Source organism: Chiroxiphia lanceolata, chromosome 4, assembly GCF_009829145.1.
Source record: "Chiroxiphia lanceolata isolate bChiLan1 chromosome 4, bChiLan1.pri, whole genome shotgun sequence".
Taxonomy (NCBI): domain Eukaryota; kingdom Metazoa; phylum Chordata; class Aves; order Passeriformes; family Pipridae; genus Chiroxiphia; species Chiroxiphia lanceolata.
In genome coordinates this window covers 10363491-10388546 of record NC_045640.1, presented here as the reverse complement: position 1 = coordinate 10388546, position 25056 = coordinate 10363491, and the positions used below count along the sequence as shown (strand labels likewise).

Here is a 25056-nt window from a genome sequence, read left to right as displayed (position 1 = left end):
AATGTAAAATCTTACTATATATCTGTCTTAATTTAGCATTTTTCAGAGTTTTTAAAAAGACTCCATTAAAAATAACTACTTTGTATAATTTTGTACACCTCTAGAACAAAAGTTCTTACACCGGTAAACCCAAAGGTGAAGGAGGAGAATATAGAGCTTCCAGTGGGGCAGAATGGGAGATGTTCCTTCACTTCAACTGGCCTCCAAGACCAGATGTCTGCTGAGATATTATTTTTACTTCGCTAGGGCTTAATTCTCTACCAGACTAGGAAGGGATGACTTGAACTTGTAGGTAGTACACTGTCCTGAACTGCAGCCAAGATACTATGGGCCATGGTTTACAGGGCAAGAATAAAAGAAACAACTTCACAGAATCATAGAATTGGTCAGGTTGGAAGGGACCACAGTGGGTTATCTCGTCCAACCTCCCTGCTCAAGCAGGGTCATCCTAGAGCACGTGGCATAGCATTGCATCCAGACGGTTCCTGAATATCTCCAGTGAGGGAGACTCCACAACCTCTCTGGGCAACCTGTTCTAGCGCACAGTCACCCGCACGGTAAAGAAGTTCTTCGTCATGTTCAGGTGGAATTTCCTGTGCATTAGTTTCTGCCTGTTGCCTTGTGTTCTATTGGTTGGCAGCACTGAGAAGAGCCTGGCTCCATACTCTTGACACCCTCCCTTCAGCTACTTATACACATTAATGAGGTTCCCTCTCAGTCACCTCTTCTCAAGGCTCAACAGTCCCAGCTCCCTCAGCCTTTCTTCCTAAGAGAGATTCTCCAGACCTTTGACCAACTCTGTAGCTCTCCGGACTTGCTCCAGGAGCCCCATGTCTCTCTTGTTACTGTGGAGCCTGGAACTGGACACAGCTCTCCAGGTGAGGCCTCAGCAGGATCCCCTCCCTTGACCTGCTGGCAACACTCTTCCTAATGCACCCCAGGGCACCATTGGCCTCCTTGGCCACAGGGGCACTGCTGGTCCATGGACAGCTTGCTGTCCTCCAGGACACCCAGGTCCTTCTCCAGAGAGCTGCTCTCCAACAGGTCAGCCTCCAGCCTGCGCTGGCGCCCAGGGTTATTCCTGCCAGGTCCAGAACCCTGCATTTGCTCCTGTTGAGTTTCAGGTTCTTCTCTGTTCATCTCTCCAACCTATCGAGGTCTCTCTGAAGGGACCCTCTGAGGTTGGCTTTAAACACTAAAAAAATCTGGATTTTAAGGTTTTTTTTGGTACAGCACCTCTAAAATCACAATTGCCAGGATTTGGGCCTATTCTCTAAACACTCAAAGTTGCTACTGTCCCAAGATAATCATAGTTTAAACCTGTGAGTTCCCAAAAGCTAGTTTTGTGTGAGGTGTGACACCGCAAACTGCTAGGAGCTTCTTAAAGCAAGTGCAGAGAAGCCTGTGTCAACAGCAGTAAGGGAAGGATGAAGGAGTTGATTTCAGGATTTGCACCACAGTTAACAACATGATTTCTGTAGTTGTGGCTCCCCCACCATAATGATCTAAAAAGTGGTGATATATTCAGGGAAAGAGACTCACATTTATTACACCAAACTGAGAGCCAAGAAAAAAAAAAAGAGAAACTTTCAAGGCACAAAGGCAGACTGAGTAAGGGCTTCCATTCCATATTTAATCCCTTTTTTCTATGTATCTTTTTATCCATCTTTTAAAAGATACCATATTATCTGACGTGCTTTATCCAAAATATTTATGAACATTCTGTCACAGTACACACAAGTGCCTGACCAGCACATTTAGCCACACAGATCCCATGAAACTGGGTGGTTAAATGCCACAGCTGTCTTTCAAATCTTTTATTTGTGTTTGTCCCACAAAGTGATTGGTACAGTTTTATGCAAGAAAAAGAAATTTCAATGTATAACCATCATAATCAAGAACTTTTTTATATGGAAAAGGGGCGAAATGCAAATGAAAAAGACAAAAAAAGCACTTTCATACAGTTTCAATCAACTCACTCCAGAGTCTTCTTGAGGGTTAAAGTTTTCTATTTAAGAAAAACAAGCTAAAATTGTAAGTAGTGCAATGTTTAGTGTTTTAGCTACACTACAGCCCTACATGAATAATGTAGATATTCCACATCAGTAATGCTTGCCTTTTTTTAGAGGAATTAGATCAAACTCCAAACAAATCAGCTGAGTAGAGAGAGGCAGAAAGCTTTCTCAGCCCTGATAGCCCAGCACGACTCCAGCCTACTAAATTACAGCTAACATTTAATGGGACTATATAACACTTTGTGTTTAAATCTTCCTACTGCAGCCGAACATGGGTTTAATTTCAACTGCTGCTTGCATGGCTGTGGTGCAAAGTGCTATTCTCCTGTTCTGAAATGTTTATCTTAACATGAGTGTACTGAATTGTACTCTTGATGTCTTTAATCTACTATGCCCTTTGAGGAAGATCTCTGATTCTCCTTTCAAGTTGGTTTAAAAGAGCTACAAGTTTCTAAAGTGCCTACTAATGACAAATTACCACAAATATACTGCACTGACAGAACATGAGTCATTCAGTTGTCCTAGTATTGAGAATACATCCTTCTATTAAATGTAATGTAAAGGAACAACTTTGATGGTGCTGGAAGGTCTCATAGCTCTGTTGACTTGAACTAGGCTGAAACACTTTCCACAGTCAGAAGATGCAGACTGCATTAACAGGGTACAACTGATGAAAGAGCTGGAAATTCCTACTGAGAAACACTAGGAGAGGTGTGAGTATTATTGTATTTATTTGGTTGCTACGTCTTTCTACAGCTAAATAAAAGAAATGCCACTAAGTCTTGGAGTTATGGTGTCACTGAGTCACCACATGAAGCAACTGGGCGTGCAAGTTTTCTAAAAGGAACACAGTAAAAATAAGGTGAATGTTTGCTCTCAGGCTTCTCAAGACATAAGCTCATCTGAACAGGAATACATCCACATTATGGACATATTTTTCTATTAATGACCTTTTCAGAAGCAACCTCTCTGTGGCATCAAATAAATTACTACTAGAGGGAGGACAGTAATAGAGAACATCTTGTCTAAAATACCAGTTCAAAAGAATATGGAATTGCTAAGGGATGATACTGTGAGGACGATTTCTCTTTTTCTGTCAGGGTAGAAAAGATCTGAACTCATCTACACCAAACAGGAAGATGATTTCAAGAGTAGCATTACACAGAAAAAATATTTTAATGTGTTTTTTCCCCTCATTAAAAAAAAAAAGCTTTTATGAAGCAAGGCTGTTTAACATAAATAATAGGAGAGCTTCCACAAAACAGTTGTGTATAGATACATCTCACAAGTTTTTAGAGACTCAAGATTTGCATGTACTCAGTGGAGCTTAATAATGAGATTTCAATGATGCTTACAACACTTTTGCACTGGTCTCCTTCTCATATTCTGTTTTTGAGTAACAAATACCTGAACACACTTAGCTACGCAGGGCACCATCTAAGGTGCAGAGGTTCACAGATAAAATTTCTCTTCATGTACTCTTGCACTGAAGTGATGAAAACCTCCAAGGAATCCTCCCCTCTGAATTGCTTTGCCTTGCATAAAGCATGTCAGGACTGATATTACATTTTCCCAAATCTAATCTGTCAAATGTCCTACCTAACTTCAGAAGGGAAAGGAAGCCAGTGCTTGGAGCAGTGGTCACACAGATGAATTTCCACCCTGGAATAGCACAATCATGCCTATTGGTAATCTCCACCTCCCCTGCCAAGCATTCCTCGCAGCTCTGAGGGAATTTTCTTGTGCATCTGATCCCATTAATATTTTCCAGCTGGTTTAAAGATGGGATAACGCATGTCATCTTTTGTCCTTAGAGAGATCTTCTGTTTTACAGACTCACAGCCCAATAACTGCTTAGAAGGCTGCACCTTTCTGCATTTTTCCAAAGGTTACAAGCAGGAACCTGATCTCCTGACTTCCATTACCAGTATTTCCCTTTTTCTGATGTTTGCATTTTATGTATTACTCTCAAGAACTCTGAATTTAACATTATGATTATGGAGAATTGCCTTCACAGAGGAAGACAAAGGGAAGTCTTTTTCTTCTGTATAAAATATTCCTCAAGCTCTAAGATCTAAGCAAGAGATCACACAACATTGTCTTCCAGATAGTTCAGGAACAAGGGAGCATTTGGCCAAATTCCAGACAAAAGTCAAAAAAACCCCTGGAAATTCCAGGAACAGCATTAACTGTCAAATGTAGATGATAGGATCATATAACTGTACGTAAAATGCAGATGCTTGGGGATTTAAAGGTTCACCCACAACACCTTGCAATGATAGTTTCTACACCACAATTATTAATTTCTTTTCAATGTGTCAAATTTTAGTTATGATTTTTTAATAAAACCCCTTCCATGTAAATGGAGTGTTTCACTTATCATTCTACCTTTGCTAAAATCCTATTGTTCTTGTCAAAAGCATTTACTATTTAGATGACTCTCAGTTCTATGGAAAGATAACAAGAATATCTTGCTAACTTCCACACCATTGATCCCAGGCATTTAACTACTGTTAGAAAGGATCAGATTTCAGTTAAAAAGAATGAGCTGCAGATTAATGATTTTGTGCTGACTTACAGCAGATAAAAATCTGTTTGAAGTATAATACTTAGAATATACCTCTTGTGAAAAGAAACCACTGAAGTTTTCAGGAACAATTCCTGGAATTGGTAATTTATTGGCATATACCTCCCCCAAATTACTTTCAGTCTCCAAATCAGTAAAGCTCTGGTGTGTGCTGTAATGCGGAGATTGGGCAGACACTGTTCTAGGCTTTGGCTCCACAAAGCCTGTCCTAAGGTGGTAACACACTGCCTGAGTGAGTCTTTTTTCACTAGTCTTAAAAAAGGAGTTTTGTGATGGTCACTTCTGCAGTAGGTGTTCACTTTGGTGTCCTGGAAATATGTCAGTACAAGTAATTCTTTTCCTTAACATGGACATAATCTGACAATTTCACTCTATGAAAGACACTTTTCCCTGTTCAAACTGTCAGGAAATGCTACTTCTAAATTTTAACCCTCCCAGCTGTGGATTCTTTCAAGTGGTGGATAAATGACTTCCACACTGGCTGACATACTGTTACCACTGAAAGCATTATCTGTTTTACAAGTTTGAAAAGTGGTTTATGCTTCTGGAGGGAAAAGGATACTTTACATTTAAGTTTTAGAATTCTGCAGGTTAAATTTTCTTTAGGAGTTTCCTTCTTTTTATCTCTTAATTGATACAGCACCGAGGAAAAAGTAGATTTTATAAAAGATTCCTACCTACAGTTTATGCTAAATCTTTTCAAAGGCAACTTGACTTTATATGCTGAATTTCACTTGCATGATGAAACACCAACTGCAGCATATGCTCAGTGTCTTCAAATCTGACTCAGTAAAATGCAGGCATCAAGCTAGGAAATGGGTTATTAAACAAAGCAGCAACATTTTACATTACCAGCCTATTTAGTTTTGTCCTGGGAATTTCTGGAAAACATTTGCAGCGTTACGTTTAGAAAGACGGGGTGGATAGAAATCCTTTCATTACACTCATCTCCAAAGTATTCCGAAGAAGAACAAAGCACAAAACATGATTCAGAAAGACAAATTTGGAATATTACATGGAAGAGGAAGCTGGTATGGCCACTGCTACTCACTAGGGGCATACAGATGCAAAAGAGGAAACAGTGCAACCTGTATTTGCTGAGGGCAGAGATATTTCATCTACATGGCTACAACAGTGGCTGAAGGGAACTGCACAGAATGCCATTTAAAGCCAGAAACATGAAAAGTTCTGAATTTTGATCCAGGCTGACATGTGTGCCCTCATCAACACTGGTCAATTTGCTCAAACTTTCTGTTTCTCCACTGCAAAAACTGAAACAATTTTTTAATACTTTCTAAGCAGCAGACATGATAAAACATCTGTGAAGCAGCCTACACAGTTTGGTCTTCCAGCACTTATTATTAACGTTCATTCCGGTTTTCCATCAGTCACCACTAACAGCAGGTTTAATTATTGCAGAGAGTACTATGTTGGGAAATGGTGGATTGAATTACCTGAATCCACTTTAATTTAATCTGCCATTCATTACATTATTTTTCAGGTAGGAAATTCTAAAATGTGGTTTTGCAGGGCTACTGGTTACACTTCAACTAGTACTTCAACCAAGTTCACTTCATCATCCAAATGCTGCCACAGGTTCGCATAGATCTGGTTTTAGCCTACGTGTGTTTGGTTCAAAGAGCAGCTGTCATTTTTCTAACATTTTATCTAGTCAGTGACAAAATCTGCAATTCTTTCTAAAATTAGTATCTTGTTGCTTGATTGAAATAAGTTTACAATTCAAATAATCATCCCCCAAGGCCTTCCTTTCATCCTGTTTGTCTGCTCTAAACTCTCCTTTGTTTGTTGTTGATCACAGTCATGTACTGCATGTAATTCTCCCATTTAATCATGCTCTGGTTAAAAGAGGATTAACAGATTCTGGCCTTAATGTTTCTGGATCCCCACAAGTGCTTATTTATATTGATCCAGAATCCAATTATCTTGGATAAGTAACTGCAGGACAACAGCCTTTGCTAAATATAATAATTTACATTATTTTCACATCTTTAAGTCATAATCTCTTCCTTTTCTTAAATTTTTACTTATGTTTTCATTTATGTGGTTATCTTGATTTACACAGGGAACACCACTGGATTGTCTCTAAAATATGCCACACGAATTAAGAGATTATGTAAAATATTAATTATGCAAAATATTATATAATTTATTACAAAACCAAATGTTTATTTTGAAATTTTGAACATAGATATGTGATTGCTCTTTATCTCCCTAATTATTACAAATGTTTTTGCACTTGGAATTCATTACCCTTAGAACCCTTAGAACATTACCCTTGAAAAGTTTAGTAGCCAAAAAAAGTGAAAGTCACAGAAATTATACTGATATTATCTGATCTCTATTCCTCAGCTGTCATGTACTGCATCCTCTCTGTGAATAATGAAAAGGAGCAGTTTGGAATTTTTTTTTGTCCTTGGGAACAATAGCCAGCCCCAGGCTCTGAGAGTCCACCCTGCATTTTATTTCTGCATAATTTATCTTTCACAACAAAAGCATCCTAGCACTGGTATTAACTATTCCATTTCTGAAAGAAATCTTTTCAATAAGAAAGAAAGCAAGTTTATTTTGAGGATACAATTGAATGTCTATTTCAGAAACAAACAAGTATGTCTTCAAAAAAAGTTATGTAACTTCACATAGTCTAAAATCACCCTTTAACTTACATAGACATGTTGTTAAAGTATAATTGCAGAAATTTCACCATGCTTTTATTTTCCCTAGCTGGCTTTCTATCTTAACCAATGACATTACATACTTATTAAAAGGGTGCTTTCAATAAACTCTTTCTTTTTCTTTTGCATTGCTGGATCTAGTCTATATATCTACTCAAAAGAAACACCTTCTTGGTAGGCAATAATTTCATTGAGTATAATTTTAATGTCATTTTAAGAATAATTCTCATCCCAACTTAAAAAAATAAACCAAACAACAGGGAATTTTTTAACAGATGGAGGAAAAATTTGATGGAATCAAATCTACAGTCTGTGCACCTTCAATCTGAATTGCTGCAAATTGTCCTACCTTGGCATGAAATAGTATTATTCCATGAAAAAGTCCAGTTGCTATTACAACTAAAAGCCCACCTACTTGGTAGCAGAAGCAACAATCATCACAAACAATTCACAGGCCAGTGGAATGTTGCTGAATAAACAATCTAGTGCAAGGCCTGTAGCTTAATATTCACAGCTCTTGAGGAGAGGAAGGCTGCCTTTCCCCATGACAGCTATTTTGCACTTAGGTAACACATGTGCCTGACCCCCTGGGAAAAACTGGGCAACATTCAAAGTACCCAGACTACACCAGGCAATTAAAAAAAATAAAACAACAACAAAGAGATTAAATCAGCATTTTAACACTTTCAAAAATTAATGCATCCCTTCAATCCAATCACACCACACAATCATTATTTCTTCCACAGATGAGTACCACCACCATTATACGTAGAGACATTCTTCGGATTCCAGAAATCTCTGGTTTTTAAAGTGGGAAATTTGCCAGAACTAGCAGGCTTATTCAAAATAAAGACATTTTCTCTTGATGAGTAATGCAACTAGAATCAGTAATGATTCTTGTGTGGCTAACTGATTTGATATTTACTTCATAGCTAAGTATTGCTACAGTATAAAAACATTACACCTATTTCAGAAAGCTAAGAACTGCGTTTGAAAATTTGTTCTCAAAAGCTCTGAGCAATGCAAACCTCATTTTACTGTCTTCTATTGTTCATATTTTGCTTTCTAGATCTCTAAGTGGAAAAAAAACCTCAAGAGTTACCCATTACAGGGATGGATACTGGCCTGGCTTTACTGCATCAGCAAATTGTCCCTTGCAGAACACAAGGGACGACTTCATTCCCCCCAGTCCTTTTCCCAGCACTTATAAACCCAACATACAAAAGCCCAAACGTGGAGGGTAAGCACACACATCATTTACCTTTATGCCAATGTGAAACCAAGATTACAGACCTCTTCAAATTAAGTAGTCATGATTTTTCTTTATATCCCAACACTTTAATTGAATAAACCAATTAGAAATGAGATTTCCATTGATAGGAGATTATGACTGAAGAACCATTAAAGCACTTAAAAAAGCAACCATTATTAATGGTTTAGTCCTTTGAGATTTCGATTCTTGACTGGACAGTTTCCAGAAGCCTTTATCATAATTATGCACACCATTGAACAGCCTTTCCATGCAAACTCCATGAAATCATGAAAATAGAAAAGTTTTGTTTCAGCCCACACTTTTTCCATAAAATCACCGTTCTTTTGTAGAATACAGTTCCCATAAAATAGGAATGAGTTGTTAGAGTAGCATAGAATACAGTTATTTTATGCAATAAGGCAAAAAACCAAAGTGTTTCACATCTTTCTTTCAGATTTTTGTTATTCCTAAGAAAAGAAAAAAAAAAGGAATCTGGTTTGTCACAAAGCTAAGAGAAATTTAGATTTTTAGTTTTGCAGAATTAGTTTGATTGCTTAAACATCTCTCACAGGTGACTATGACAGAAAAATAAGTCACAATCATCAGTGAAAGTACAGAAGACCAGTTGGAATACATGCTAATTAAGATCGATTTAAAAAAATAACATTCAATATGTAGAATATTAGTTATTTGTTGTGAAAAACTCTGAATAATTTTAAAAGGGGAACTGCTGCAGGACTTTAAACTGCTTCTTTTTCTTTCATGGAGGCCCACAAATATGTGGGAACACAGTGACTTTTGGAAAAACTGGATTTTCATCCCCCAGAACACGAGTCCTAGTTAACAGCACGACAAGCCTCTCTGCAGAATTTTTTTTTTTTCAATTAGGCTTCACACAGTGCTGTTATACAGGACCCATCTCTAAGAATGAAAAGAGGAGTGCAGTCTCCAGCACCCATCCAACCCTTCATTTCTTACCCAAGACTACCAAACAAAGAGGTGGTTACATTAGTTACTCCACATCAAATGAGCTGAGATCACCAGCTCATTTCTTGAAGACCAAGGAAGAGGTGCTTTAGTTTAAAATAAGAAGGAAAGTAATAAATATAAAGTTTAGCCCACGAACCCACAGACAGAAGAGATTCTCCTTTCAGGAGTTCCTGTTGTGACTAATTCAAAAGAAATCTCCTGTCTTATCTGCGTTCCGGAGCACATGTCAATGCTATGGATTCCACATGTGACCCACCAGCATCTCAAGACAGCATTTGTCCTTTAATATCTAAATTATTAACAAATCTAACTTTTGTCAGCTTTGTCTCACGGTAATTGCTAGTTCATATCTATTAGTCTGTTTGTTATAAGAAGATAATTTCAATCAGAATTCATAATCCAGGACTGAAAGATTTTTTAAAATAATGAAGAAAATCAAAGCTTAAAACCAGTTTGTGTAACTAGACCTAGAATTTATTACTCCTGAGAGAACAAAGATACAAAATACATGTGAAAACTACACAAAGATTTCTACAAAGTAAAAAGTAGAAAGTGGGAAAAGGGAAAGCTACAGCTCAGTGGTTACACAGAAATGTAGGGCATGCATTAAAATATTGTAAATTCATGAAGTTTTTTTTTAAGTGCAAATGGTTTTTTTAACAGTTCTCACTGAAAAATATGCAAATTGATACCTATGTTGTACACTTGTCATATTATCAGAAAGACACCAACACAAATCTATGCATATATACATCAATATGTCCGAAGTACATTTTGTGGTTCTGTTATTCATAGGCACTGGTTACAAGTCCGTCCAATACTCAGCTTCAGAAATTAAGTGGTAGCACTTATAGAACATTTCTCAAATACTACTAATAAAGGAATTTGTTTTTAAAATACCAAGAGGAGGAAATAATTTGCATTGCCATTTATAAGCATCCAACAACCAAAGAAGTATTTACAAATCATCAACCATACAGATAAAGAACAGTATCAAATACTCTGTGTAAAAAGATAAATAATTAAACTGTATATTCCCACATCACAAAGAAATGTGATCATACAAATTATGGCACCATATGTTTGTGAAACATCAAAAATAAATGTAGCACATAGATACCTCTTCTTATATTTTACATTAAAATGTACAGTACAACGACTGTAAAATGTCAATGTCATGACACCCATCGTCTTCAAATTCTTGTTTCTGGTAATAGCAATTATTATTAGAGTCCATGTTTATAAAGAAATTCCATACTTCAGCCTTGGGCTAATATTGCTCTGTGATATTGCTAGACCAAGAAACTTATATCCTGAAAAAGTTACATATTTCCTTTGAAATTATCTAATAGAAAGAGCTATTTGACATGTGAAATTCTGGGAGAAAGCGTGATAGATGCAATCTATTTCTCTGTGTAGGAAAGTATGGGTTAAAAAAAATAACATTTTTATTTTTAATCACAAATATCTAATTTATTAGAGAAATATTTTTTAAATTGAGGTTTATCCATTTAAGATTTTAATCATGAGCAGTACTGCAATTTTCAACACATAATTAGGGTTTTTGCTAAAGTACTTAAACTTCCAAACCCTAATCATGTATCTCATTATGAGAAATGGATCAGAAAATCTGGAACACAACAGTGCTATGGAGCTCAAAATGCTGACACCCTGTTTTGTACTCTGAGGGTGAATGAGATAATTATAGCACACGGATATGTTTCAAACGTTTGTCTGCATGTGTCCATTTTTGGCCACATGCCAAATTCAAACAAAAGTACATTGTTAAAGGCAACCAGAAATATTACAGTTAGCACAGACTAAGGCAATTAAAATCTTTTTTCCTTTTTTTTTTTGTAAAAAAAAAATTAAGGTGCAGAGAGAATTTTCTTTTTTGTTTTAATGGGTGCCAAATACTGATTAACAGTGCCAAGGAAAAGTAGTTTTACATAAAAGGAAAGACTATTAAAATCTAGAAATACCTGAATTGGATCTTTGATATCCAGATTTTTCCTGATTACCTGTAAAAGGAGTTGGGGGTGGATAGTTGGCTTCTGTGAGTTTACTGATGTCTGACGGTGGTGTCGGTGGTGGCGGTGGTAGCAAAGTGCTGTTAGGGCTACTAATATCTCCTTCAGCCACAAGAGTCAAGTCTGCCACATTGTCATCATCTACCATCTGTATGCCTTCAGCTTGTAATTCTCTTGACTGCCTTTTCCACACTGTTGCATTGTTTTCCTGTGCATGCGGAATGGGAGACAATGGAGGACTAAAAGGAACACTGAAAGTCTTCTGACTGTGGAGAGCTGCCAAGGCAGATTTGTGTTTATTTTCTGAGTAACCCATTTTCTTAACTGAATTTTCATTAAAGTTTTGTATGGACTCCTGTTTTCCAGTTGGTGATGTACACCCATCATTGCCATCATTTTTTGAAACTCGCTTGTTGAAGCCTTTAGGACCTGCGGGAGTAGATGAAGATGGTTCTGGTCCAGTGGGTGGTAAACGAAGAAAGTCAGGAAGAATAAGGTCTTCTTTCCTTAGCAGTCCACGTTGGTCATCTGCTCTGTTACTTTGTGCTTTGGATATGAGTTCAAAAAATTCTATTGGGGAAAAACCCAAAATTGACAAGTTTTTGTCAGAAAGTGCAATGCCATTAAAATGTACATTTTCAGCACATTTATTTTCCATGAAGATCTTCAATTCTTTCAATGCTGCCTTGAAATAAGATCCCATGTTAATTAGGAACTTTTTCAATTGCAGCAATGTTCACTAGCATCACTATAATTAAGACCATCAGCATTGCTATTGTAAGAGTTTTGCAGTTTAGAACAGCTGCAATTCACTGAGCCTTGAACACATCTTCTATTTTACGCAGTTAATAAATCTGTACACACACACAGGATTTTTTTTAATTCTTTATACAAAACAAGGCTCTGGTCTCACAGACAGTGGGTGCACATTTTTATATTCTAGATGGGTTTTACCCATCTTAACTCAAAAATAGCCATGCCATTTGAACATTCAAAGACTCAGAATGTTGCAAACTTCCTTGTTATATTGAATTTCTCTCAGTTGAATTATATTTTATCACAGCTTAAATTCAATTCATGGTGTAGTTTTAAACCAGGATGTTATCATCACAGGGTATGATCAGATGATGATTTAAGTAACCCCATTTTACTTGGTGCTGCAATGGATCAGTAGCTTACAGGTAGTCAATAACCATCCAAGGAACCATGACCAAAAGCGATAGGGCAGCTTTTTATTGAGGTTTTAACACAATTAGAAGTGATTTTCTGATCATGTCCTTAATGATATCCAATGGTTTAATATGTTTCTATATATAAATAATACTCATAGTAAATCAACACTGTTCTAGAAAGTTCCAAAACTTGGCAACAAGAAACTTATCAATTATAAGCCAAGAATTATACCACTCCTCAAAAAAGAAGCATCGCAACAATAAACAAACTCTTTGGTACAAAACATATACATATAAAAATATGTAATTCTTAATATAGTGTCTCTGCATGTCCTACTTTTTCAAGAAGAGAGCACTTTAACTATTGAATATTAAAAGATGCTTAAAAAGGCCATCTCCAACAGGTTAATTAAAATCAATAGTTTCAATCCAGCTTATAAATATTGTTTGAAGCAAAAGCCGTTACAAAATCAAGCAAGAGAACGTTAATATCACTTTTAACTTAGCATAATATGAAGTCATACGCTTGTATGATCTTATTCCTAATCCTCTATTCATATTTGGCAGGCTTTGCAATGTATTTGTAAAAATGACTTCTTAACATGCTTTGTCAAATGCCATAAAATCTGAACGTAGCCAAGATGGAAGCTTCCAAATGCTTCTTATTGCCAAAGTTTTGCAAAATGGTGGTAGGCATATTAAAACATGCAACACTTCTAAGACGTCACACAAAAATGTCTCTTTCTGAAATTTCAAAGTTCATAGGACAGTTGTTTTTTTTCATTAAAAAACAGTCTACAACATTTGGTACGCATTTTCCAAACTCTGACAAATTTCACAAAATTCAAAATAAAATGTGAAAGCCTCGAATTCTGAAGTTTTCAAATTATGTTAATGTTTTACTCAGTCCTAGGAAGAAAAATGAAAATATTAAAATGTGGAAAACAAGTTAACAAAATAGTAAGCAACAGAAAATAATTTAAAATGCACTAATATTTTGTAATAACACTTACATTAAAAGACATCTATTTCGTAATAAAACTTTTAGCCATAGCATTTTTTTCAGTTCTAGTCAGTGGACATTTATTCACAGATGAACATTCACAGATAAACATTCATTTGTTGTATAAATGTGCATAACCAGGTTTTGGATATGCATACTAGGTAACTTCAGCAGTAAATTTTAATCCTTTGATTTTTTTCTACTTGGGAAAATAGGGAGGAACGTGTAGGGCTGACAAGACAAGCAATTGCTTCAGTTAATGTCCTAGGGCAGAGGGTGGTATATCAGTATTTCTAGTGCTACATCATTTTTATTCCACTTTCTCCCATGGACATCTTTCTGTAAGAATGCAAATTCTCTTATGAGTTTTTTTCCAATGAGATCACCAGAACTATTAAGATGTAATGAAGGTAAAAATAATACTCAGAATATACAAGATTACCAATGACCTCTTTGCTTGTTTCTATTTTCAAATACCTTTTCAGGGCACATGCTGAATGTAAACTAAGTTTTACTCTTGCCCATCACAGCTCCTCCACAGTTATCAGACTGTACTGCCCTTCAGCAGAAAATTTACAAAAATTCTTACCTGAGTAAGTTAGGATCTACACTACTGTGCAGAATGCCTTTCAGTGAGTTGAACACTTACGTAAAGGCAGAAAGGCAACCTTCTACATGGCTTGCAAAGGGTATCAAATGGGAGATTCAACTGCAGCTGAGGAACTAATTCCTTTTTTTTTTATACAGGAATTAGGTACCTTTCGCTTTTGAAAATCCCACTAGGTACCTACATCTAACTTTAGGTATTCTTAAAATTTTACCTTCAACTTAAAAAAAAAAAAAAAAGACAATTCAAACACAGCACCAAACAAAAATATTATGATCATGACTGATTTCACAATGCAGTATTAAACACATGGCACCTTATCCCACACAGATACAAAATTCTCACTTTTCTAAGACTACTTATGTTAATATGTAAGCTATAAAGTTCACATACCCTCTGCTTCATCCAAATTAATTTTCTGACATTTTTTTTTTCCAATCTTTGCAATAGAGTCTTCTCTCTTTGACAGCCGGACTTCCCTAGCATTTTTTCCATTTTCGCCTTTCATTTTGATAGAATTAGATTTTCCTAGAGTTCTTCCCTCTCCCTGCATTAGAAGGAAAGTTAAGGCACTACTTACATTTAGGCTGTATCATTGTGTACATAATATAGTCTAAGGGAATGAAAAAGTTATTTTGGAAACACATTTCTCTAACACGGCAATAAATGCTTTAGTTTTGTCTTGATTATGGCATAGAAACATTTGCCATAGTAGTTCCCAAAAAAGTATAAATAAATATAATATTCTTCACTCTGAAGAATTCACGTAACAGAAACAGCCTTTGAATCTCAGAATAACTCAATCATTTTCTAACATAGATAAGCCAATCAGACACAAAACAACAAATACAACACATGACAAAGTTCTCACAAATAGATGCTGCTGACAGTGGAAAAACATCAGACGAATTGTAGCTATATTCAATCTAGTTATATAATTTAGCTGATTCAAAATCATGGATGAATGCAGCCTTTAGTATAGAATTCTAGAAGGAAACAAAAGAAGAAATAAGGGACAAAATTCATTGCAGGAGACTTACAGTAGATGCTTGACTTCTTGAAGTAGATACAACTGCAGTCTGTTTTACCAATGTACCTTTTTGTTTCTCTGTAAACAATAAACATAAACATGCCTTCCATAACTGCCAATTTGTAATTTCCCAGAGAAGCAATATTTAAGTGACAATGATTCACAAAACAGATTTCTGCTTTAAAATTGCTCAAAGATGTATCAGAAAACAAAAAGAGTGAACACAGCTGATATTCCTGATACTTTTCAGTCAAAACCTATCAGAATTTCCCTCCCATCTTCAAATTTTCCTCATAGTGGCAATACTTTTAAAGCTTAAAGATGCTGAACTTTACTTAAGTTCTAAATTTCCAGTTGCTTTACATGATATAATTTCAAAATCTGAGCTAATAAGTCAGTTTGCAATTATCAAATTTAGAATTTAAGCAAGAAAAAAAAATCAGCAGAAAAGACCATTGAAAGGTCACGTTGAACCTTTTCCTGCATCAGTTGTTTTGTAGACATTGCCATATATTCCTTGTCACCTTCCAAATAACCAAATGGCTCCTTCAAATTTCACCTCCCTAAGGCAAATATACTAACACAGAATCATGGCCCTCTTCACTGGTACATTGCCACAGAACCAACCCACTGCTAGAATGATGTTCTATAATTTAGTCTTTTATAGCCCCTGACAGCACATTGGATTTAGGCTTTTTTTGTAATCCTTAAACTAATTACCCATAGGATATCCATTCAGATTGATAACTTTTTTCAAAAAACCAGTTGGTTCTGTTTATTACAAAAATGACAAATGTGATTCTTCTCAAAAAATGCCTCCATCTTTATTATCCTAATTCTTCCTTAAAGAGGATCTCTGCTCTAAGTGTATTTAATTTAAGCTAATATCTAATTTAATTTTTAAAACTAAGTGTTCTATATCTATAAAAAGGTCTCCTAATGAAACCTAACCCTTACTCTTAAGGGTGGTGACATTAATCTAGAGTGTCAATTGTGTCAAAAGATTGTCAACTATTCAGTGGACAAATTTTTATTTTTCTTATTTTATTTTTCCTAGGGTAATGAAAACTATATCCCTTTTAGTGTTATAGAAACAATCACTTAAAACTGGAAAAGTAGGCTCTGCTACTTTCTCATGTTAAAGAAGGAAGTTTTCATAGCAATATATATAGCTGCTGCCCAAACTGCATCTGTTTTACTTATATAGAATGTTTCTTATTAAATAATTGCCAAATTCTCAGAAGTTATTTGGCACTCTATTCTCATCATTATTCCTAGGGACTATGCCCCTAAATATGTATGTGAATATATGGCTGAATGGAAATAAAATATTCAAATATAGTGTAAAACTTCTTACAGCAACAGTAAAAGTACTTTTACCAACAGATTAATTTAATCTTCAATCTTCAGAAACTGCACTGCTTTTTAGTTAAAAAGAATATATGTTCCATGTGACAAATCTAAATTTAATCACATTTCTCTCACCTTCACATCAACAGAAGAAACTCACCAGAGTCAGGGTTCATGACACCGACTTGACATCATAAATAAAAGCTTTTATACCGACTTACCTCTACCTTTTGTTGGTTCTTTTTCTTCTAGAACAACCCTCTGACCATCCAGATTAGATATAGGGACACCAAGATCAAGTGGTTCCTGCTCACCATTCTAAAGTCGGATCACAGTTTGTATATAAGAGAAAAAGCTGTTTTTAGAACAAATTTATGCAGTCTGACCTTTTTGAAAGAAAATAAGCAAAGCAGTGTAGACTCAACATATTCTTCTTCTACTGCTCTAAAAATGTTTATTCCACTGGTATAAAACTACCTTGATTCCAATGAGTGTAACCCATTTCTTGTGAGGAGAATGGTATTTGGGGAAAAGAAGATACATGGAGAAAAAAAAAAATCGTCCAATTTGCAAGTGTGCACAAATACTCCAGAACCGTTGCTATCTTCAGCACACCATATTTTTCAGAGGATGTTTGAGATATTTTATATTCTAAATTGGTTGTACTTTGTTAATTTTGTAATTTTATTAAATGAAGTTATCTTTATACCAACATGTTTTTCAGTTATCTTAAAAACATGGACTTGTTCAGTTAAGACAGGATACATTCTAGAAATATCACAAAACTTTACTTTCCTGGATATTCCAGCAAAATAGCATAGAGAACATGTAGCCAAGTGCTCAGTAGTAGAGAAGTTGAATAAGTCTGCCTTCACAAAAAGTTTCTGCAAGGGGAATTGAGGGAACTTTCATGATTCCCAGGATAATGGAACAAAACTTTAATCCCAATCACTTTCCTTGGCTAATAATGGGAGTTGAGCTCTGGAAGAAACTTGGTAATTTAAGGCATTGGATTTATTCTGAAGGGGAATATAAAATAGATACAGACTAAATATTTGAGGGAACTACTATTAAGTATAATGGTTATGACTATGATGTATTTTATCTCAAAATCCAGCTACACCTATTTTAATGCCTGTCAGGATAGGAATAATTTCAGGGAATATCACATTATCTTCTTCAGACAGAAAGTATTGCTGCTTGAATTACATCAAAAGATACTTACTAGTCTTGCCACAAGTTCATTAAGATTTAAACCATATTTTGCAACCACAGGCCTTAAGACCTCTGTTACTGGTTTGGTGGGTTTAGCCTTCAAACCAACTGACCGATTGATCGGAACAAGATCCAGCCTGAAACATATCAATTGTAACATTAAGTACGAAATATTCCAATAAATAAAATTTACCAAAATATATAAAACCCAACCTACAGCAAAGTTATACTAGCTAGTAACTAGCTGAAAATTCAGTAGCACAAATTTATCCTAAATCAAAGGTATAAAAAACTCTTAATTCAAATAAAAATTTTACTATTTCACTTGCCAGAGCTGAGTGAAGGCATAAGCCAACCTATTTGCATGATGATCCTCACAGCAATCAAATCATCTTTACAGAAATTACTCTGACCATTCTGGTCCAGGAGTGCTTCCAAAGTGACTCTATGCCTGAACTACAGACCTGGATGCAAGAGAAATATTTCTCCCCAATTCCACAAGAGACTCACAACTTCTAATTCAATTACATGAGATGGGTTTGGACAAGTATTTTTATTTTTAAGCAGAGGAACGAACACAGTGGAATTCCAAATGATGCTACTTTTGGGTTCATGCCACCATATCAGGAAAAATTGCTGTAAGATAAACTAATATACCAAAGCTGTAAAAGAAATTCACTTGGAACTTAAAGGCCAAAGACAGCTCTCTGAAGAGTCTATTACATCATTTTCTATCATTTCATTAAAATAGTAAAAAATAATGAAATAGAAAAAAAAATAAAACTCCAAACAACTAATTTGTTAACATCTATTCCCCTGCACAGAACTGTGCCTAGTTTCATTTTTCATTTTTTACATGCTCTTTATCTGTGCCCTGATTCCTCCATAATAGGTTTGTTTGACTACAATGGTACTACAGTATGAAAAAAAGGGCAGGCTTATTACTAACAAAACTATCAGAAGAAATGTGCACTACCTGAACAAACGACACTTACTAGTAATTTTCTCAGTCACGATTAAATGTAAACCCCATCTTTTCTCTCACACAAATTACTTAAATACAAGATGTTCAGTCATGGTGACTTTTCCCTTCCAAACAAAACACGAATAACTGAAACTTTGTCTCTCACATTTTCTTTGAAATCAACAGCTACTGAATTAAAATGATCAATTTTAATCATCAACTAGTAATTGACATAGAAGCAGCAAACATACAGGAAACCCAGTATAGACAGATAGTATTTGTCTTGTGTCTGAAAATGTTCCAAATATTTGACTATATTTGCTTACACAGTGTCTGCCCAGAGAAAGGAATAATGTAGAACTTTTATACATTATAATTAACACACAAATACCATATGGAACTGCCTACTTAAAGTTGCTTTTTAATTTGGAAACTCAACAAACTCACACCTAATATAAGACTGCTCAATCTCAATTTCAAAATTGAATATTCTATGCAACATTTATTAACCTGAAGTACCCTTAAATAGAAACTAGTCCTGCTTCCTAAAGGAAAGCAATATAAAGCCAAAATGAGGAAAGCCTAACAAAATAAACTTTATTCATTTCAAAAGTGCAATTCACTAATAAAACACAAACACTTTACTCCATTAATTTTTCCTGAAATAATTATTTCAGGAGTTTTCAGAGCACTAGTTTGGATTCATTTGGGAAAAAAATATAAACAGATTATTTTGATAAAAAGTATGCTATCAAATAATATTACATACAGCTAAATATATAATGTGCCAAATTATATTACATCCATACTAATAATTTAGCATTGACTTGCTTAAGATTCAGGGCTATAAATCTATAATCAGATTTATATTTATACATTTAGTCTTACTATAATTTTCCAAGTGGGCACATAATTACAGATGTAACTGAATGGGAACATTCAGTTCAATGGGAACAATAAATATATCCATTTCACCTTAAGACTAAGAGACTGGCAGTTCAATTTCCATCCCTTTCTTGTGCTACTTCAATCTACTAAACATGTCCCTTCCTGATGTGGAAGGTCCTTCTGGGCCTGCAGATCTGTCCTATATATGCTTGTTCACAACTGCTTCAGCTTGAGCATCATAACACTATTTAAACGTCCCTAAACTGGAACATTGGCACGAAAATCCCACTTGTATCCAGGACAGCAATCCAGAAAGCTCCCTCCTGCAGCACATAATACTCATCAGGTGCTGCTCCACTCAGTTTGAAACGTTCCTGTAGGTCCATGTTTCTCCCATGGATCCTTACCCTGGTTGTCCTCACGAGACTCTTTGCTTGATACTGAGACTTATTTATTTTATGGGCCTGTACAATGAATGGGAACCTTAGATCCCCTCATGCTGGACTCTGGATTACAATCTAAGATGCTGCATTACATGGCTGACTGGATTTTTTTACTGAATTCACACAAATTCATTTCTACATCAACTACTGTTTCACTGCACAGGTAACTAGAAACATACTTTAGCGCACTCACAAAAAGTAAAATGAAAAATGGGGTGGAAAATGCCAGAGGAAGGCAGTATTTTTGACTCTTACCGAAATAAAGTGCGTTTTTCTAAACGTAGGTCCCGAGACTCCAGGATACTACTGTCTTGGTGCAATACCAGTGGCTATAGAGCACATGTCAGGAATAAAAGAAGAGAAAGAAAATTAATTTTTAAAATATGTAAAAAAGAACAGCTGTGTTTTTAATTTTTTTTAAATACTCAGAAAATTATTAATATAGGTTGCATGCATTTCAGTGAATATTCATTTACAATATGGAACATGATTAAAGTGTGCTTTATTTTGGCTAGTTGTGAAACTTCCCCTGGAGTCAGCAGGTATTCAGGAACTTGGTATTTTAAAACAAGTCTAGGTTATTCAACTTAAATAAATTACATAGAATGATGCAATAGAAAATATGGCCAGCTATCAGTCTTTAAAAGATTTAAAAGAAAAAGGCAATAGCTATGCACATTCATTGATTTTTTTCCTTGTAATCATCTAGACCAATTAAAAGCACACATTTTAAGGGAATAAATGCTTCACATCCACAGCTTCTCTTTGAATTGGAGACATTTCTGTTGAACTAAGCCATCACACGGACACAGCCCCATCTGTATAGACTGTTGTTTTGGAAATTTTCCTCAATATGAAAACCTGTACCTTAATTCTAGCATATTTAATCTTTGAACAACTGAATGTCACTATGGTTTTTGCTTTAATGCAGTACCACCTACTAAAACACATTTGTTTGCTTTGTGGATGCAAGCTAACATTTTCCCTGGATAAACTACATGGACTAGATACCTAAATTAACTCATTATTATAAGGAAATCTTTGTCACAAGCTCTTTTTTGTTTTCCGTAATGTAGACACCATAGAAAATAACAGAACTGCAACAGTTAAAGTTTCACTAAAATTCTCCTTCAATTAACCAGCACTGACAATATAAAGCTACAGGCAGATCCAGGAGACACATAACAGTATAGAGGGAATAGAATTCCTGATTAGCAAAATTATTATGAGAATGTTCAAAAAAACCCCAAAAGCCCAGGAATATGCAATACCTTATCACCTCCAACTAAAAAAAGGTCCACTGCAGCTATGTTAATGCCATGCTTCTCACAGAGCCCAGATAGCACCTCTTTGATGGAGAATCCAGATTTAACAGCCATTTTGCTGGATGAACCATCCGGAAGGTTTACACAGCAGTATTTGGGGGATTTCTCTTTATCTGGTACAAAAGCAGGCAATCTTGAGGTTTCAGACTTTAAAGGAGAAAGAAAGAAAGGTCAGTGCCCAATGGGAAAATTAGGACCGTGTGCGTATAAACTTTTAGAGTCTGCACGAATCAAATCAAGCCAAAAAGCACACTTTCTATCATGTTTTAGAAATCTTTTCAAATACCACAAATATCAAATAAATTTAAATCCTGGGGGGAAGTTTTAGGTAAAGATAACAACACTGCACAAATCTAAATTTATTTCAAGAACAGATAAAGTTTTAGACAGCGAATGGGTAAAAGAGTTAAAAGATTCACTGCTGAGACAAGAAATTTTTCTGCAACAGAAATAGATGTGACTTCACCATGCTTGTTTCCCTGATCAGTATTTGCAGCATAGGCAGAACTACATAGTTACTACAGTCTAGTACCACAGAAATCAGCCTAATGCAACTTGCATACAGGCCAAGAAGAGGGAAAGCTTTAACATGGGGTTGTTCAGAACAGAATCTCAAAGCTCTGGTAGGTGGAAAAAGCTGTTTATAAAAAGCCCCTTAAAACGGAAACTACTTTGGAAGTTTACTGATACCTGAATTTAGACAGGCAAGATGTAAAGCATATCTTTCTGATACAAGGACAAAATAAGAAGCAGTATATAAATACAACCTCTAGTACATTTCTAATATTCTAAAATTGCTTAATATTACATCTTGTGCTCTAACTGTATCACTTAAAAACCCTTTCCCAAAGTATTATGTCAAACAAATTACTTAGAAAATTAGTAATTCACTGTTTTATCTGCTTCCCCACTTGTTCATTAGTAAGAGCCAGCCATTACCAAGTCAAGACTAGCAGTTGATGACATGGAGCCTTGTGATTCCCGTCTGTATGACAATCCATTGGACTGAAAAGAATCTGTTTGTGGAAAGAATCAGCAATCAGTAAAGGGGTTTGTTATTTATTATCACATTGAAAACTATTTCAAATATTAGCTCCTCCTCTGTTAAAAAAAAATTTTTTTTTTCATTAAGGGGAAAAAAGCCACCAAACCTTTATACTGTGCACTGATGCATGGAAACCAAAACAACTTTTGGTCAAGTATTTCTTGGTTATGTAACCCTTGAATAAACCTACTGGCTTTTATATTTAAAAAAAACAATTGAACCCCTTTTTAAAAAAACTGTAATTTCATTAACTAGCTTAAATAAGATTTAAATATTTAATCTCAAAAATTATTACACCTCTTCAGCTATTTTGAAGGGAAATAAATATTTTTAAAAGTCCAAATATGGTGTTAGAAAACTAAAATATAGGACAATTACTAGTCACTTTCAGAAGGTTAAGTCTATAGTCTTAGCAAATGTCTCTGATGTCTTTTCACACATGAGTATAATGAGAACACTGAAAATATGCATATGATCAAAGATTATCTTGTGGGTCTGGGCATTTACTGAAAAAAGCACAGTAACAGTATGGACCAAATGTGGTGCTTCCAGGGAATTTGTCCATTTTTTTTTAACTCAGTGGAATGATTTAATGCAAAACTTTCATTTCCTCCTTTAGAGGCCATGTACAAGTGCTTTCATAAGGGAATTCTTCCTTAAACTCTCAAACACAATTAAGCAACAAAACAGCAGGGTTTTCATAACTGACTTTTACAGGCAGTAATTGTGTTCAAAAGTTACCACACAGGTATCTCTGTGGTACTGATAGAAAAGTAGGACCATGGAGATGTAGGAATTTTGAAACAGCTGTAATTATAGCATTATTTGCACACACTGCTGCTGAAGTTCTCTGTAAAGATTTGAAATTATCTTACTATAAAAATAGTAGCTTTCTGCTTGAAAAAGCAATTACCAGCACACAGAAATGCACAATGACTGATAAGCTGAAAAAAAGTCTCGTGGAAGTCAATAAAAACAAACTTAAATATTTTAATACTTTCATCTATTTACTTGTGTATCTGCTTCCACAAAACTTGCAATGCTATTAGCACAGTACGGCCTTCTGACTCAACAGTTTCTTTTCCCTCTGCCACTTCCAAGGATGCACCTAGATACAAACTAATCATGATGAGATTAGTCACATCTGTTGCTGAAACAACCTTGAAACAAAGCAGAATGTGAATACTCACCGTTTGGATAATCACCATTTTCTCTTCTCTTCTGTGATTTTCCCAAACTTTTACTTCTTGACCACGAGAAGAACGTTCCCCGTTTTTTCTTTTCAGTGTCCTCCTCTCCCGACTCTTCATTTAAAGATCTTCCTGACTTTGATTTACCGCTTAGCTATCACCAAAACACAATTAAATCATTGGTTGGATCACAGTTGTAAGTATATTGTCTAAAATAAACCTTCCCACACTTCTTCCTAAAACAAGAGTGTGATGGTCAGGTTAGCTGTCTTCTTTACCCCACGCGCAAGCGTATATGCCAGCATCCCTCTCAGTAGCAATCAAAAAAAAAACCCTCCAAAAACCCCACCAGTGGAAACAAAAAGAAACACAGGGATGCAAATGTGCCACTTGGTAGGGAGTACAAAACAGTAGCTGGAAACAAGGCACTGAGAGCTCCTGCAAATATTGAAGAATTCTTTCCAACTCACCAGTAATGCCTAAGGTTAATGTGGAAAGGCCATCTGCCCTTTTAAAACACTGAATTTAATTTTGGTATTTTTCCTAGGCTAGCCTTGAACATGAACTGCATTTGAAGACAATGACAAAGTACTGTTTAACATTTACAAGTATAATAGAGTATTTATTAGTGTTAAAGAATACAAATGTCAGGAATGTTTGATATTAAACTAAACTTGCTTTTAACAAGCTAGTATTCTTGTTAGATTACTAGAATATTCCTTAAAATGCTACTTTTAAAAGGTTTCCAGTCATAAAAATACATAATGGCAGACGGGCTAATCCATAGTGATTGACATGAAAAATGAAAAGTTATAATTTATCCATAAAGTTATGTAACGCTAAGGTGGTATTATCTACGTGAACAAAAAATAAACCCTAAATAATGTTAGGAGATCAGTCAGTAAGATTACTGGTCTAATTTTTAAGCAACTGAATTTGTTTAACACAGAAGTATCTTAGTTCAGTAAGGGCTAAGAAATTAAAAAAACTGCCCTCTGCAAAAATGAGTCAGATTAGATTAAGACTTCTTCAAAACTTCTGATAAAATGTCTGCTCTCAGCAAAGGTTAAATTATCACATCTCAAGTCCAGTGTTCAATTAAAATAAGCTTCTGAACCGGTGCATTAAAATAACCCTTACCTTTATTTGTACACATACATTTAAATAATAACAAAGATTTTAAATTATATTCAGGAAGTCAATATCTAGAAAACTGTTTCAAAGGTAAGGACAAAAAAAAAAAGGCATTTTCCTGAG

General features: G+C 35.3%; 1 protein-coding gene across 9 annotated transcripts in view; it reads right to left on the bottom strand.

Moving 5' to 3' along the window:
* Positions 1 to 25056, bottom strand: part of RGS12 (regulator of G protein signaling 12) — a 90176-nt gene that overhangs the window by 5359 nt on the left and 59761 nt on the right. For 4 of the 9 annotated variants that reach the window (XM_032685039.1, XM_032685047.1, XM_032685046.1 and 1 more), the window contains 9 exons: positions 23800 to 23953; positions 22504 to 22580; positions 21511 to 21711; positions 20495 to 20568; positions 17955 to 18081; positions 16951 to 17047; positions 15390 to 15457; positions 14743 to 14896; positions 11520 to 12137 (listed from right to left, as the gene is read on the bottom strand). In XM_032685039.1, the coding sequence (XP_032540930.1) occupies positions 11520 to 12137; positions 14743 to 14896; positions 15390 to 15457; positions 16951 to 17047; positions 17955 to 18081; positions 20495 to 20568; positions 21511 to 21711; positions 22504 to 22580; positions 23800 to 23953 (1570 nt within the window). Of the gene's footprint in view, positions 1 to 9989; positions 13649 to 14742; positions 14897 to 15389; positions 15458 to 16950; positions 17048 to 17954; positions 18082 to 20494; positions 20569 to 21510; positions 21712 to 22503; positions 22581 to 23799; positions 23954 to 25056 lie in introns of those variants that run through there. The other 5 variants (XM_032685040.1, XM_032685042.1, XM_032685041.1 and 2 more) reach the window with 5 other exon arrangements.